The 18,328-nt window shown below is 42.7% G+C and overlaps 1 protein-coding gene across 1 annotated transcript in view; it reads left to right on the forward strand.

Moving 5' to 3' along the window:
• The window catches only part of LOC122540010 (unconventional myosin-Id), a 533,316-nt gene extending 516,007 nt beyond the window's left edge, over nucleotides 1–17,309 (forward strand). Inside the window, exon 22 of the mRNA XM_043675298.2 lies at nucleotides 12,676–17,309. Coding sequence (XP_043531233.2) covers nucleotides 12,676–12,832 — 157 coding nt within the window. The 3' untranslated portion in view covers nucleotides 12,833–17,309. The remainder of the gene's footprint in view (nucleotides 1–12,675) is intronic.
• Nucleotides 17,310–18,328: the final 1,019 nt, after the last annotated feature.

The following is an 18,328-nucleotide window of genomic DNA, read 5'->3' on the forward strand; positions in this document are numbered from 1 at the left end:
AGTGATGTAATTACCCGTCAACTGCACTCTGAAATGACCTAGTAAGCCACTCATTTGTATCAATCGCTGTAAAGTCTCAACAAAGAAATGAAACCTGAAGGACCTAGGCATCAGAAAAAACAATGGTAGAAATTGCCCTGTTGACCATGCAAAGTCCTCCTTGCTAACATCTAGGGGCTAGTGCCAAAAATGGGAGAACTATTTCACAGACTAGTCAAGCAACAGCTTTACATTGTCTCTTAAGATATGATTCTGAGAGTACGACAATGTTCCAGACACCACTATCACCATCCCTGGTTATGTTCTGTCCCACTGATGGGATAGACCCAGCAGATGTGGCGACACAGTGGTTTACAATTGGGAGGGAGTTGTCCTGGGTATCCTCAACATTGAATCCAGACCCCAGGGCAACTTCTGCTAGTTGCCACATCCCATTTGCCCTTGGCTGATGAATCAGTACAGGAAGGAAGCACTGAGGATGGCAAGGGAGCTCTGGGTGGGGTTTTTTTAAAGGGTTCAGAAAATATTTACAAGAATGTTGCCAGGGTTGGAGGATTTGAGCTTTCGGGAGAGGTTGAATAGGCTGGGGCTGTTTTCCCTGGAGCGTCGAAGGCTGAGGGGTGACCTTAATAGAGGCTTATAAAATCATGAGGGGCATGGATAGGATAAATAGACAAAGTCTTTTCTCTGGGGTGGGGGAGTCCAGAACTAGAGGGCATAAGTTTAAGGTGAGAGGGGAAAGATATAAAAGAGACCTAAGAGGCAACTTTTTCACTCAGAGGGTGGTACGTGTTTGGAATGAGCTGCCAAAGGCAGTTGTGGAGGCTGTTACAATTGCAACATTTAAGAGGCATTTGGATGGGTATATGTATAGGAAGGATTTGGAGGGATATGGCCAGGTGCTGGCAGGTGGGACTAGATTGGGTTGCGATATCTGGTTGGCATGGACGGGTTGGACCGAAGTGTTTGTTTCCGTGCTGTCCATCTCTATGAAAGTGAGGACTGCAGATGCTGGAGATTAGAATAGAGTGTGTAGTGATGGAAAAACACAGCAAATCAGACAGCATCCGTGGAGCAGGAGAATCGACATTTTGGGCAAAACCCTTCATCAGGAAAGGGATTTTACTGTCCAGCACCAGAAATGGCTCAGCAGCAGTACTACTGATTGAGTTGGTCAGGTCCTAAAGGCCACATCTGCTGGACTGGGTCTGCAGCAGGTGCTGAGGGAACCAACACAAGGAAAAACATTCTTGTCGTTATCCTTACAAATCTGCTGAACATGCAATATCGGTAAGAGTGACCACTGCACAGTCCTTGTGGAGATGAAGCCACTCCTTCACATTGACAATATCCTCCATCATGTTGTGTGGCACAATCACAGTGATAAACAGGACCTACTTCAAACAAATTTAGCAGTTTATGACTGGACACCCATGAGGTTTTGTGGGCAATTAACAGCAGCAGAACAGAGCTCTAGCACAATCTGTAACCTCAGGGCCTGGCAAAGCCCCCACTCAAACATTACCGTAAAGCCAGGGGATCAACCTTGTTTCAATGGAGAGTGCAGGGGTGCATGGCAGGAGCAGCACCAAGCATACCTAAAAATTAGATGTTGATCTGGTGAAGTAGAAACAGGATTACTTGCATGCCAAATAGCATAAGCAGCAAGTAATATTCAGAGCAAAGCAAGCCCACAATCATAGATCAGATCTAAGCTCTACAGCCCTGCCACATCCAGTCGTGAATGGTGGTGGATGATTTAAACAACTCACAGGAGGAGGCGGCTCCAAAAATATCCCCATCCTCAATGATAGAAGAGCCCAGCACATCATTGCTGTGAATGCTTCAGCCTTATCTTTTGCAATCTCCAGCCAGAAGTGTGAAGTGGATGATCCGTCATGGCCTCCACCATTGGTCCCCAGCATCAGACATACCAATCTTTACACAATATGATTCACTCCACATGATATTCAGAAATGGTTGGAGGCACTGGGTATTGCAAAGACTATCAGCCTTGACAATATTTCAGCAATAGTACTTATTCATCAGAACTTGCCTTTCCTTAGCCAATCTGTTCCAGTACAGGATCGAAGAGTATGGTGCTGGAAAAGCACAGCCAGTCAGGCAGCATTCAAGATGCAGGAGAATCGACATTTTGGGCATAAAGCCTTCTTCATCCATAAGCCCTTCATCATCCCCACTATTGACTCTCCTGCTCCTCAGATGCTGCCTGACCTGCTGTGCTTTTCCAGCACCACAATCCTCGACTCTGATCTCCAGCATCTGCAGTCTTCATTTCCTTCCTGTTCCAGTGAAGGTACAACACTGAGCATCTATAGAATCCATACAATGTGAAAACAGGCCATTCAGCCCAACAAGACCACACTAACTCGCGCCCGCACCACCCCCCCCCCAACTCTGTGCCTATATCCCTGCATTTTCCATGGTCAAGCCACTTAACCTTCATATCCCTGCACATTCTAGGCAATTTAGCATGGCCAAACCACTTAACATGCACACTTTTCGACTGTGGGTGGTAACCCATGCAGACATGGGGAGAATGTGCAAACTGCATCCAGATCTGAGGCTGGAATGGAACCTGTGTCCCTGGTACTATGAAGGGACCACTGAGTGGCTAACCACTGAGCTACCGTGACACCCCGATATCTACCAGATGGTATCTACCCAACAATATGGAAAATTGCCCAAATATGTTCTGTACAAACAAAGTAGGACAAATCCAACCCAACCAATTACTATCACATTAGTCTCAATGTCAGTAAAGTGATGGAAGGTGTCATCAACAATATTGTCAAGAAGCACCTGCTCAGTAATAATTTGCTAAGTGACATTGGCCCTGGCAGAACCAAACTCAATCAATTCCTGACCACCTTACAACCTTGGATCAAACAAGGACAAAAGAGATGAATTCCAGAGGTGAGGCAAGAATGACAGCCCTTGACATCAAGGCCACATTTGATAGAGTGTGGCATGAAGGAGCCCTAGCAAAACTGGGTATTATGGAGAAAACTCTGTGCTGGGGTCATACCTGGCACATAGGAAGATGGCTGTGATTGTCGAAAATCAGCCATTTCAGCTTCAGGGCACCTCTGCTGGAGTTCCTCAGGATCATGTCCTCGGCCCAACCATCTTCAGCTGCTTCACCAAAGACCTTCCCTCCATCATAAGGTCAGAATTGAGGATTTTTGCAAGATGTTCAAAACCATTTGTGACAACTCCGATGCTGAAGCCATCCATGTTCAAATACAATAAGATCTAGACAATATCCAGGTTTGGACTGATAATTGACAAGTAACATTCAAACCAGCGATGGCCATTTCCAATAAGAGACAATCTAATCACCATGCCTTGACATTCATAGAATCCCTACAGTGTGGAAACGGGCCATTCGACCCATCAAGTCCACACTGACCTTCTGAAGAGCATCCCACCTACACTTATCGTCCTACTCCATGAAATGGCAAATCCACTGAGCCTGTACCTCACTGGACACTATAGACAATTTGGTACTGCAAACTCTATACAGCCGGCAGGGTTGGAACTGAACCTGGGTTCCTAGCGCTGTGAGACAGCAGTGCTAACCACTGAGCCACCATACTGCCCCCAAATGGTGTTACCATCACTGAATCCCCCACTTTCGACATCCTGGGGGTTACCATTGGCAGGAAACCCAACTGGACTCACCACATAAACACAGTGGCTACAAGAGCAGATCAGAGGCTAAGAATATTGTGGTGAGTAACTCACCCCCTGAGCCCCCCAAAACCTGTCCATCATCTACAAAGCACAAGTCAGGAGTGTGATAGAATACTGCCCACTTGCCTGAATGGGATGCAGCTCCAACAATACTGAAGATGTTTGATGCTATCGAGGTCAAAGCAGCTTGCTTGGTTGGCACTACATCCACAAACATCCACTTCCTCCCCCACAAATGCCCAGAAGCAGGAGATGCACTGCAAGAAATTCACAAAAGATCTTAAGACAGTATCTTCCAAACCCATGACCATTTCCACTGGAAGGACAAGGGCAGCAGATACATGGTAACACCACCTGCTAGTCCCCCTCTCATCCATGCACCATCTTGACTTGGAAATATCACCAGACATTCAGTGGACACAAGCATTACGGAGTCAAAAATCCTGGAATTCCTTCCCGAACAACATTGTAGGTCAACCCACAGCACATGGACTGCAGTGGTTCAAGAGGCAGCTCACCATGACCTTCTCAAGGATTCAAGGGACAGGTTCACATCCAACAAATGAATAAAACTAGATGCATATAAGACATTACTTTCTGGGGCATTGACATCATTTGTATTTGGTTCGGGAGACCTTAGCATAGCAACAACTCTCGTCAGGTTGAAGTTCAGCACAGAGCTGTGATGTGCACAAAGCAGAGAAAAGCAAGGAGACATCCAGAAGTTAGCTGCATCAACTCTATTTCTCTACAAAACAGAAAGTTGCTCTACAAAACAGAAAGTTATTCTGCTTTCAATAAAGCAGAAAAACTACATTCAGAGGTACTGAAAGAAGTAATTCTGAAACCCTAAGACAACAGAAAGGTCCAAAAAAGTAACCAGTGAACTATAGTCTGATCATTGCTCTGCAGGTAACATCAAGGCATCATCAAAGAATCAGACAAATTGTGAAACCAATTCCCCTAGTTTTATATTTTGTATTGGTGAGAAAGAACTGTTCTGATGGCTTTTCTCCCTCCACTCATAATATTGTGGCTTTGTCAATTTTTTCTTTGTCTGTATGTGTAATTTTTTGAAAGAGTTAACATTTAAAATACATATTATAATTTTGACTGTTCTTTTTCAGCTGTGATGCAATAGAGATATTTTTACTGTTACTGGAAAGACCAGGTATTATTTGATTTTATCCTGGCAGCAGTCAGACAGAGGCACATTGGAATTTTCAGCAGTAGACCTCTAACATTACAGAAATAAAGATTTTGTCCAGATGAAATTTGAATGGCTACATGGCAACAATCTAAATGCAACATAGAACAATACAGCACAGTACAGGCCCTTCAGCACTTGATGTTGTGCCAACCCTTAATCCTACTCTAAGATCAAACTAACCTACTTCATTTTACTGTAATTGATGTGCCTATCCAAGAGTTGCTTAAATGTCCCTAATGTAGCTGACTTTACGACCACCACTGTGTGGCAAGAATGGGTGGCTTGAAAAGCACAGCAGGTCAGGCAGCAGCTGAGGAACAGGAGAATCAATGTTTCGAGCAAAAGCCCTGCATCAGGAGTCACTGCTGGCAGTGCACTCCACACACCCATCACTCTCTGTGTAAAGAACCAACCTCTGGCAGCTCCCCGAAACCTTCCTCCAATCACCTTAAAATTATATGCTCCCTTGTGATAGCTATTTTTAGGTTAGATTAGATTAGATTACTTACAGTGTGGAAACAGGCCCTTCGGCCCAACAAGTCCACACCGACCCGCCGAAGCGCAACCCACCCAGACCCATTCCCCTACATTTAACCCCTTCACCTAACACTATTGGCCAATTCACCTAACCTGCACATTTTTGGATTGTGGCAGGAAACCAGAGCATGCGGAGGAAACCCACGCAGACACGGGGAAAATGTGCAAACTCCACACAGAGTCGCCTGAGGTGGGAATTGAACCCGAGTCTCTGGCACTGTGAGGCAGCAGTGCTAACCACCGTGCTGCTGTCCTGGGAAAAAGTCTCCATCTCTGCCTCTCATCATCTTGTACACCTCTATCAAATTGCCTCTCATCCTTCTTCGCTCCAATGAGAAAAGCCTTACCTCCCTCAACCTTTCTTCATAAGACATGCCCTCAAGTCCAGGCAGCATTCTGGTAAATCTCCCCTTCACCCTCTCTAAAGCTTCCACATCCTTCTCATAATGAGGTGACTAGAACTGAACACAATATTCCAAGTGTGGTCTAACCAGGGCTCTGTAGAGCTGCAGCACAACCTCGTGGCTCTTAAACTCAGTCCTCCTGCTAATGAAAGCCAACACACGATACACCACCTTAACAAACCCTGTCAACTTAGGTGGCAACTTGAGGGATCTGGACATGGACCCCAAGATCCCTTTGTTCCTCTACACTGCCCAGAGTCCTGCCCTTAATCCTGTATTCTGCAATCAAATTTGACCTTCCAAAATGAATCACTTCACACTTTTCCAGGTTGAACTCCACCTGCCATTTATCAGCCCAGTTCTACATCCAGGAGAAAGTGAGGACTGTAGATGCTGGAGATCAGAGCTAAAAAATGTGTTGCTGGAAAAGCGCATCAGTTCAGGCAGCATCCAAGGAGCAGGAGAATCGAGGTTTCGGGCATAAGCCCTTCTTCAGTTCTACATCCAGTCGATAGAGTCATAGAGATGTACAGCACGGAAACAGACTCTTCAGTCCAATCCGTCCATGCCGACCAGATATCCCAACCCAATCTAGTCCCACCTGCCAACAGCCGGCCCATATCCCTCCAAACCCTTCCTATTCATATACCCATCTAAATGTCTCTTAAATATTGCAATTGTACCAGCCTCCACCACATCCTCTGGCAGGTCATTCCATACACGTACCGCCCTCTGCATGAAAAAGTTACCCCTTAGGTCTCTTTTATATTTTTCCCCTCTCACCCTAAACCTATGCCCTCTAGTTGTGGACTCCCCGATCCCAGGGAAAAGACTTTGCCCCTCATAATTTTGTAAACCTCTATACGGTCACCCCTCAGCCTCCAACGCTCCAGGGAAAACAGCCCCAGCCTGTTCAGCCTCTCCCTGTAGCTCAGATCCTCCAACCCTGGCAGCATCCTTGTAAATCTTTTCTGAACCCTTTCAAGTTTCACAACATCTTTCTGATAGGAAGGAGGCCAGAATTGCACGCAATATTCCAACAATGTCCTGTACAGCCGCAACATGAGCTCCGAACTCCTGTACTCAATACTCTGACCAATAAAGGAAAGCATACCAAACGCCGCCTTCACTATCCTATCTACCTGCGACTCTACTTTCAAGGAGCTATGAACCTGCACTCCAAGGTCTCTTTGTTCAGCAACACTCCCTAGGACCTTACCATTAAGTTAAGTCCTGCTAAGATTTGCTTTCCCAAAATGCAGCACTTTGTATTTATCTGAATTAAACTCCATCTGTCACTTCTCAGCCATTGGCCCATCTGGTCCAGATCCTGTTGTAATCTGATGTAACCCTCTTCACTGTCCACTACACCTCCAATTTTTATGTCATCTGCAAACTTACTAACTGGACCTCTTATGCGCGCATCCAAATCATTTATGTAAATGACAAAAAGTAGTGGGCCCAGCACCGATCCTTGTGGCACTCCACTGGTCACAGGCCTCCAGTCTGAAAAACAACCCATCACCACCTACCTTTGAGCCAGTTCTGTATCCAAGTGGCTAGTTCTTCCTGTATTCCATGAGATCTAACCTTGCCAATCAGTCTCCCATGGGGAACCTTGTCAAACGCCTTACTGAAGTCTATATAGGTCACATCTACCGCTCTGCCCTCATTAATATTCTTTGTTACTTCTTCAAAAAAACTCAATGTCCATTGCAATTAACAACAGCCCTCCACACTATCCACCACTCCAACCATGGTGTCATCGGCAAAGTTGTTAATCTACCCTTCCACTTCCTCACCCAAGCCATTTATAAAAATCACAAAGAGCAGAAGTCCCGGAACAGATTCCTGCGGAACACCTCTGGTCACTGAGCTCCAGGCTGAATACTTTCCATCTACTATGGGACAGCCAATTCTGTATTCAGACCGCCAGATTTACCTGTATCCCATGCCTCCTTACTTTCTGAATGAGCCTACCATGGGAAACCTTATCAAACACCTTGCTAAAATCCATGTACACCACATTCACTGCCCTACATTCATCAAAGTATTTTGTCACATCCTCAAAGAATTCAGCAAGGCTTGTGAAGGATGACTTGCCCCTCTTAAAGCCATGCTGACTTTCTCTAAACAAACTATGGTTATCCAAGTAATCATAAATCCTGTCTCTCGGAATCCTCTCCAAGAATTTGCCCACCACAGACATAAGACTCACTAGTCTATAATTCCCAGGATTATCCCTATTCCCTTTCTTGAACAAGGGAATAACATTTGCCACCCTACAATCATCTGGCGCTATTCCAGTGGACAGTGAAGATGCAAATATCATCACCAAAAGTGCAGCAACCTCTTCCCTTGCTTCCTGTAATAACCTTGGGTATATCCTGTCTGGTCCAAGGGATTTATCTATCCTTATGTTTTTCAAAATTTTCAGCACATCCTCCTCCTGAACATCAACCTGTTGGAGCATATCAGCCTGTTTTATGCTGTCCTCATAAATGACAAGGTCCCTCTCACTAGTGAATACTGAAGCAAAGTATTCACTAAGGAACTCTCCTACCACCTCTAACTCCAGGCACAAGTTCCCTACACTATCCCTAATCGGCCCTACCCTCATTCTGGCCATCGTCTTGTTCCTTACATGAATGTAGAATGTCTTAGGGTTTTTCCTTAATCCTACCCGCTAAAGCTTTTCCAGCTCTAAGTCCATTTTTCAGTTTCTTCCTGGCTACCTTGTAACCCTGTAGAGTCCTGTCTGATCCTTGCTTCTGTCCAGATTAGAGTGGTGCTGGAAAAGCACAGCAGGTCAGGTAGCATCCAAGCAGGAAAATCGACGTTTCGAGCAAAAACCCTTCATCAGGAATAGAGGCAGGGTGCCTGCAGAGTGGAGAGATAAATGAGAGAGGGGTGGGGGTGGGGTGAAAGTAGCATAGGGTACAATAGGTGAATGAGGGTGGGGATGGAGGTGATAGGTCAGAGAGGAGGGTGGAGTGGATAGGTGGAAAGGGTCCTTGCTTCCTCAAACTTAAGTAAGCTTCCTTTTTCCTCTTGACTAGATGTTCTACATCCCTTGTCAGCCAAGGTTCCTTCACCCTATCATCGCTTCCTTGCCTCAATGGGAAATCTATCCAGCACTCTCAGCAAGTGCTCCCTAAACAACCTCCACATTTTTGTCATGCATTTTCCTGAGAACATATGTTCCCAATGTATGCTCCACATTTCCTGCCTAATAGCATTGTAATCCTCCCTCCCCCAATTATATACTTGAGGAGAAAGTGAGGTCTGCAGATGCTGGAGATCAGAGCTGAAAATGTGTTGCTGGAAAAGCACAGCAGCTTATGCCCGAAACATCGATTCTCCTGTTCCCTGGATGCTGCCTGACCTGCTGCGCTTTTCCAGCAACACATTTTCAATTATATATTTGGCCAAACCATCTGCTCCTATCCCTCTCCATGACTATAGTAAAGGTTAGGGAATTGTGATCACTATTATCAAAATGCTATTTCACTGAGAGATCTGACACCTCAACTGGTTTGTTGCCAAGCACCAAATCCAATATGGCCTACCCTCTAGTTGGCCTATCTACATATTAAGACAGGAATCCTTCCTGGACATACCTGACAAAACTGCTCCATCCAAACCATTTGAACTATGGAGGTTCTAATCAATATTAGAGAAGTTAAAGTCAACCATGACACAAACTGTTATTTCTGCACCTTTCCAAAATCTGCCTCCCAACCTACTCCTCTGTGTCTCTGTTGCTATTGGGGGGGGGGGGTTCTGTAGAAAACTCCCAATAAAGTGACTGCCCCTTTCCTGTTTCTTATTTCCACCCATACTGACTCTTTAAACAAACCCTCCTTGACAACCTCCCTTTCTGTAGCTGTAATTCTATCCCTGATTAGCAATGCCACTCCTCCACCTCTTTAACCCCTTCCCCATTTCTCTTAAAACATCTAAACCCTGGAACATCCAACAACCATTCCTGCCCCTGTGATATGTAAGTTTCCATAATGGTCACAACATCATAATTCCAAGTAATGCTCTATGCTCTAAGTACACCACCCTTATTCCTGACACTTCTTGCGTTAAAATAGACATTCATCAACCCATCACACTGACTGCAACTTTGCCCTATCGACTGTCTGTCCCTCCTCACAGACTCTCTGCACACTGTATCTGGCTGTTCCCTAGCTACCCCATCCTCAAATCCATAGCTCAGGTTCCCACTCTCCTGCCAAACTAGTTTAAACTGTCCCGAAGAGCTCTAGCAAAACATGAGCCCAGGATATTGGTACCCCTCCAGTTCAGGCGCAACCCGTCCTTCTTGTATAGGTACCATCTTCCCCAGAAGATATCCCAATGATCCACATATCTGAAACTGTCCCTCCCCACCCCTGCAGCCACATGTCCAACTGCACTCGCTCTCCGTTCCTAGCCTCACTAGCCCGTGACATCAATGGCAATCCTAAGATTGTTACTCTGCTTGTCTTACCTTTTTAGCTTCCAACCTAACTCCCTTTAATCACTATTCAGGTCCTCATCCCTTTTCCTAGCAATGTCATTGGCACCAATGTGTACCACAACTCCTGGCTGCTCTCCCTCTCCCTTAAGAATCCTGTAGATTCAATCTGAGACATCCCTAACCCTGGCACCCGGGAGGCAACAGTCTTATTTGCAAGCACAGAATCTCCTGTCTGTTCCTCTAATCATTGAATCTCCTATCGCTATCACTCTCCTATTCTCCCCATGTTCCCTTCTGAGCCACCGTGCCAGAGATCTTGGTAGATCTCGCCCCCACCCCCACCCTAACAGTATCCAAACGGTTTACTTATTGTTGAGGGGGCTGGCCATGAGGGTTCCCTGCACTGTTTGCCTATTCTCTTTCCCTCTCCTGACAGTCACCTAGCTACCTTTATCCTGTAACTTAGGTATGACTGCCTCTCTATAACTCTTCTCTATCAGTCTTTCAGCTTCCCAAATGATCCGAAGTTCATCCATCTCCAGCTCTAGCTCCCTAACGCGGTCTGTGAGGAGCTGGAATTGGGTGCACTTCTCATAGGTGATGTGAGCAAGTCACTAGTGGTGATCTTACCTCGCACATCCTGCAAGAGAAACATGCAACTGCCCTAGCTTCCATTCCTTCTGTTCTAAATTGCCAAGAGAGATTGAATGAATAAATAAACAAAAACTTACCTTACCAACCCGCTGCAAGGTCTTTTGTTTGGTTAGAGGAAAACTGGTGGGAGACGATACATGTGTAGTGTCTCGGGTTTAGCCACAGCCCAAATATATCAGTTCACATGTCCCGTGTCCACTCCTGCTGAGCCTTCGCTTTGTCTATTCACAAGGTAATTATTTAACAGGCAATGTACGTTTCCGCCTGCCCCCTTACTCACGCTCTGACCACTCCTGCTGCTGCAATGGAGACTGCTGATTCACGGGGTAAGTATTTAACAGGAAAACATACTTTCCTGGCTGCTCCTGGCTCAACATGAAGTGAAAGGAAAAAACAAGACTAATCCAAACAGCAAAATGGTAGAAACACAAAAAAGACAATTGATGCATGAGAAATGAAGAGTGCATGTTTAAGGGTTGATATAATTTAGCTGTTGAAACAAGGAGAAAGAGGAGTCTTACTGAACTTGCAATCCTGTTGATTTGGGAGCGCTGCACCATCTTGGTAATGGACAGTATTGGTATTTGAGGGAGACAACAATTAGTTAGACTGAGTGAGCTTCAAATTTAGCACTCAGATCCACAAAGTAAGCCAAGTACAATATGCTTAAACCTTGAGCATTATATAACAGGTCAGTCCAGTACTTACAGCAGTAATTATTCCAGACAAGGTCATAAAAATGATTCCAATGAATATTTGGTGTTATCAGTTGTCATTCTATATTGGTGATGTGTTTCTGTTTTAACGCCAGATCTCAGTCTGTGAAACTGCAATGCCTGCTTATAGTAAACGCACAGACATACAACTTCAGTTCATATTTTGTTTGCATATGCTGACTGCCTCCTATTTAAATATTAAATGATGTTAAAGCTAAATAATTGTGAAAATGGCTACAAGTGTTAGAAATGCTCTGACAACACTGTCTCAATATTGCTTCACATCTATGTTGGAAATCGGTCTCGGTTTTGTCCTGAGGTAACCAAGGTGCCATTGTCAGACACTATTTTACAGCAGGATTTCAAACTATCCAACTCTAGATTTGTCTAATTAATTAATCCCTGAGGGACTATCTGGCAGTGTATTGCAGGCAGCAATGATTCAAAGCTTCCATCTATTTGTGCTGCTGATTTTAACTTTAAATGTTTGTACTGATGTCAGTGTAATAAAAAGAAAACTCTCAAAGGACAAGGAATTGAAGTATCACCATCTGGGCCATGTGGTTGTGTGCTTTAGAAATGTTGGGAATTTCTTTCTGCTGTTATCCATAAAAATCAAAGCCCAAACTATTGACGTTAATACTATACAGCAAGTTTTATTGTGTGGAACAAGAAACCGCAAATCCTGAAACCTTGCCAAGGTACTCAGCAAGATTTGGGGCTGGATACCTATCCCTGTGGGGTTGACATTGGGAGAGCCTCAGTCAGGGCTAAAAGCTGCAAGTGGCTTTCAAAAGGCCTGTACATACTTGAGCTTTCGCAAAATAATCAAAGAACAATGAGGGTCACCAGTTTTCCTTTTCTCTCGGTTTGCACTAGTGACTGCTCATTCTTATGAAAACTCATGGGTGTTTACTTAAAAGATAGGCACTTTGTTTCAATAGCTTTAATTTTTTTTCCTCTTTCCAGTGAGAAGAGGCACTTCCAAGTGAAGGTGTGTGACCCCATCCAATGCTCCATGCATGGGAAGAAGTGTATCATCACCGTGGAAACCAAGATCAACCAGTCGCAGCCTGTCTTCACCAAGACACGCTCAGGATATGTCCTTTCGTGGCCTGGGAACTAGCATAGCCTCAGTCTTTCAGAGTTTCATCTCATCCAAAGCCAGAACGTCATTTAAACTCCAATAATTCACAGGCTAACACCATTAATGCTGGGGGCAATTAAAGGAACAGGGCTGGTTCATGTAAACTCTCAAAGTGCAAAAATAATGCCTTCCAGTAGTCTCATCTCTTTTGTCTGACCTGCATTAAGCTCCATGCTGTGTTTAATTTTCTTTGTGACATTCTTTGACTTTCACCCATTGAAATTGGCTTCATCTCTTTTTTTTCCCACTCTCTTCCCCTGGTTTTTGCATTTCTTTCATAATGACAATCATGCCCAGCAGGCTTTAGACTGTAGTTTATCAGGGTTAAGAACTTTTGCACTCTATTTATTGCTTTTATTAAAGTGAACCTTATTTTAATAATAGAGAGATATGGAGTTAGATTCTCCAATATGAAAATGATAAATGAGTTTACAGATTTCAAGTATGTATCTCATACTGAGAGTACCCGAAGTTGTGGTACTAAATTTGTCTTCAAGTGCCTGTTTATTACTCTACTAGAGTCAAAGTTCTGCTAACTTTATTGTGTTTGGGATATTTTGTTAGATTAAGACAATTATCTGAAAGTGGATTCAAACAGTTCATTCTCAAATTCTCATTCTGTGTGATTGGCTAGATACGGTCACCATAAAAAAATCAGATGATGATGCAGTTTCTATATAAAAAAAAGCAAAGTCACCTTCTTTTGTCTAGTATCTCCAAAGGAACAAAAAGTCTCATTTGCCAAGTATTTTCTACTATTGAATGTAGTTTGTATGAGGTTATATAATGTCAGTCGTGGATCAAATTTTAAACCAATTTTGATTTTTTTTCACACCTCCCACTGCCTCTAAATGCACATATACTTCCAAACTTGGCTCAAACAGTACAGAAGTTGTGCTGGAGATCTCACCCACACTTTGTGGTAACATTTGATCGCAGCTTGACATTTGATTGTACAGCAAAACACATGGGTTTTTGAGAGTCTTTAGGAGGGTGCAACAGTTTTTTTTTCCCCTGAACGTTAATTCCCCCACCTCTGCATCTACAGTTCAGTACCTCAAGCAGCTAAATGTGTGTAAATGTAGGCCAGTCCCCAAGCTGTGGTCAGTGCCACCTGTAGCTGGCTGCTAGGTGGAGCCAGGAACTAGCCATCTGAGGTTAAATATCTACCCAGTGTGTCCCCTGTCTTTTGTACGTGTGCCCAATGCCCCTCCCCAACTGTGAGTCTCAGTTAATCAATTAATACAGTATCTCCCTGCTTGATGAGAAGGCAAACAGGGCACAGAAAGCTGCATTCTCTCAATGACACTAAGTGGCAGATGCTTATGCAATGCTATTTCAGTACAAGCATTGTACTTGCCTTATGCAAAGCATCTCCATTTTTCAGTACTGTATTTCCATTGCTATTGACCAAGGATAAGTCAAGATAGATCTGGATATGAATCAGGCAGGTGTTTGTTTGCATGCATAATATAAAGGGATATTCAAAATTTAAGAAGTTAAGTTCTCAAACTGCACTATGGTTTATTGATTCCTGATTTGTTGAAGTGACTAGTTTTCTACCAAATTCTATCCAGGTGTTGGAAGTTCACAATGAAATAACAATGATTATTTTCCTTTTGCACTGTTTGCTGATTGTGGGATATTGCCTACATAGATGACAGGTGAGCACCAAGCAAATCTCCTCAATCTCCGACTGAGCAATTGGTAGAAACCTCCAGAAAAGTATAATGGTTCTCTAAGAGTTTTCCTCTGAATTTACAAGAGGGGATCAGAAGATCAATGGTTGTATGGGATCTTTCTCTCTAATCTGGAAAATTCTTGAAGTGACAGGTGAAAATAAACCACAGTGCAAGCTGAAAGTGACAAATTAAGTTAACCAGAACTCCTCTTGTGGAGTGTTAAGGATCACGGCTGAGGAATGAACCTACCCGTATTTGCCTCAGGGGTTGATTGCATTTCTATTTGAAGGGTTAGATCTAAAAATTTCACGGATGTTCCTGTAGTGCAAGCATTGTTTTATGACAGTTTTCCACTTGAGTCAGAAGATCATAGATTCAAATTACACTCCAGGGCATGAGTATAGACCACTGTAGGAATGCTGCACTATCAGAAATGTTACATGATATATTAAATTAAGGCCTTTCTGTCCTCTTAGTTCAACATAAAATGTCTGAAGCAAAACGTGGAGATTCTCCTAGTGTTCTGACAAATAGCATTTCCTCAGCTGGTCATTGCTGTAAAACCTTGCTGTGTGCATGTGGCTCTGAGATTGTGTAAAAGTCAGCACACTTTAGGACTGACCAGGATGTGAAATGGCTGCAAGTGTGATGCAAGTTCATTCGTTCTTCCTATGGTGTTGTAGTCCAAATAATGATTTGGAGATGCCGGTGTTGGACTGGGGTGTACAAAGTTAAAAATCACATAACACCAGATTATAGTCCAACAGGTTTAATTGGAAGCACACTAGCTTTCGGAGCGACACTCCTTCATCAGGAGCGTCACTCTGAAAGCTAGTGTGCTTCCAATTAAACCTGTTGGACTATAACCTGGTGTTGTGTGATTTTTAACTTAGTCCAAATAACACTGTTCTTTAACAATGATGTCAGAACCATGGCAACATGTGATAAACAGATACAGTGTGTGCAGGTCTGTCTTAAAAAATGATAAATACAATTTCTATCGAAATATTCTTCTTTGCATTTTAAACCACTTCCCTTTTATAGGCGAACTTTATCTAAGTTTCTTGATGAGATCATTTTCCTGTCATTACTATTTTTCTTTATATTATGCAAAGTATTGTGAAGTTGAGAAAACTGAAGTTATAACTACTCACTCATTACTGCTTGACTCTTGTCCAATCTGCAAATCTATCTAATCCGGTCTGTGACTGGGGCCAGTGTGGCATAATATGTCCTAAATTATAATTTTTAAAATATATAAAAGCTTTTCTGTTCTTCAGTTGATGTGGTTATATATACTCATAAAGAAAATGCCATTTCTTTTAGCAAAAACAATTCACTTAAATGTGCTGAAAGGCTTTTATTGTAAGAAAATCTTTTGCAAGGATTAGATCTGTAGGCCGAAATCCCAAATGTTGGTGTAGAGGTACAGGTACCATATAGCCAACACAGGATATAAATAGGCTACGTTTGATATATGATGTTCTGTATCATTAGAGAGCTATTTAACTTGGCTTATGAAGAAAATCACAGAAGACTGACTTTCATCAATAGCCTTTTTTTTAATTTACCATTTTGAAAAGAATAGTCAGGCCATTCGATTCAGAGGAGATAGTGGATTTTACTTGCTGGCCATATGCGAATTTATCAATAAGCGATGCTACTAATTAATACTCAGCTGTATTCCAATGAATGAACTAATAACCAAAATATACACATACTACAGCTTAAGTCATACAATAAACCTTGATCATTATTTATTTAGCTCGCACGAAAACACTTCATGCATCTTCAATAATCTGCAGGGTTGTGTTAAATGGTCATGCTTTTTCCATCCTGGGGAGGATTTTAATTTAGCTTTAAATGCTCATGGCTGATTGGATATTGTGTATTTCGACTGAAGTCTTTTCTATTAACTGCCTGAATTTGATAAAGTTTCTCTTTGACAAATATGATCAGTAAATTAAAGGTTATTGTTTTGACGTTAGTTTCATCTCTGCAACCTGAAATCAGGTTACTAAGCCTGCACAGAATTTGTTCACTTCACCCAGAGACCATGAGTGTGATTAGCATGGCCAATGCAGAAATTGAGGCAGTGATAGAGAAGTCGAAACTACACCTGTTATGGTGAGGTAGAGACTGCACAATGTATGGACAGAATTACCACAGCTTTGTCACTCCCTGATACAATCAAGTGCACACATATCAGCTTTGGTAGTATACAAACAGTTGGCTGTACAGTGTGGCCCTGAGTTTCTTTATTCAGGGAGAGGGAAGCAAAAGGGAGATGAACGAACATCAGAAATAAAATTAAACACCAGTAACACAACACTATTCATTAATGCCTAAATACCCCAGAATTCAGATCATTAGAACACATACAGCTGGGATCTGTAGGTTTTGATTCTGCATTAGATATTGCCAACTGTAATAAAATGATGTATTTAATCAGGAATGAATTATGTACAATGTATAAATCAACTTTACTTTTGGAAATTTAATATACAGAATTCAAATTAACCATGCAATAAAATATTAATATCAGGAGCATAACTTTTTTGTATACAAGTGTTCTTTCTTTCTGTTCATTTGCTTTAATCAAAGAGTATCGTGCAATTTTTAAAAATAATTTACAGATTAGCTGTATTACTGATCTGTTCTGTCCAGTATTTACTTGACAGGATATGCAATGGATTTATTTTCATAATTACTTGATATTTTCCAAACTAAAAGAAAAATTAGTGCTTTCATCAATTAAAAGCCATTCCTAAGTATTCGTTGTTGTCTTTTGATTTTTTTTTCTACACATTGTATTAGTCAAATGCATCTGCACCATACATTAAATTTTATACATTCACTCTAAATGCAAGGGCCAATCATCTCCAGCTGCCCCAGTAAAGTCCTTTCTTCCATTACAAATTGAAAAGTGGGAATGTTTGCTGATGATTGCAGAGTCAACACCATTCACAACTCCGTAAATACTGTAGCCATCAGTATCCAAAGCAACAAAATGTGGACAGTATCCAGGTTTGGGCTGACAAGTGACAAGTAATGTTCACACCACACAAGTACAGGTAGTGACCATCTCCTATGAGAGAGATGCTAACCATTGCCCCTTAACATTCAATGGGCATCAACATCTCTGAATCTCCAACTCCAACCTTTGGGATTTTTTTTTAATTTTATTCATTCACAGGATGTGGACATTACTGGCCAGGCCAGTATTTAATTCCCATCTGTAATTCCCCAGGTCAGAGGCCAGCTCCACAACAATCAAGACATTTGACACCATCCAGGACAAGCAGCCCACTTAATTGTCACCATGTCCACAAGCATTTACTCCCTCCACCACTGATGCTCACTAGCAGCAGAGTGTACTATTGGATGTTGGTTTACTCACTGAGCTGGAAGTTTCATTTTCAGGCGTTTCATCATCATACTAGGTAGCATCTTCAGTGAGCCTCCGGACGAAACACTGCTGGTGATTCCTGCTTTCTATTTGGGTTTCTATGGGTTGGTACCCAAACATATGAATAGAAAGCAGGAATCATCAGCAGTGCTTCATCTGGAGGCTCACTGAAGATGTTACCCAGTATGGTGGTGACGCAACATCTGAAAACAAACCTTCCAGCTCAGCGAGCAAACCTACATCCAGCACAAATCTTCTCAAAAGAGTGTACTATCTACAAGATACACTGAAAAAATTCACTGTCTCCCCAGACATCAGTACAGTGGCGACCTTTGTTGCTTCACAGCACCAGAGACACTGGTTCGATTCCAGCCTTGGATGATT

This window comes from Chiloscyllium plagiosum, unplaced genomic scaffold (genome assembly GCF_037043375.1).
Source record: "Chiloscyllium plagiosum isolate Xiang-an unplaced genomic scaffold, Cpla_swu_hap1 HiC_scaffold_32, whole genome shotgun sequence".
Taxonomy (NCBI): Eukaryota; Metazoa; Chordata; class Chondrichthyes; order Orectolobiformes; family Hemiscylliidae; genus Chiloscyllium; species Chiloscyllium plagiosum.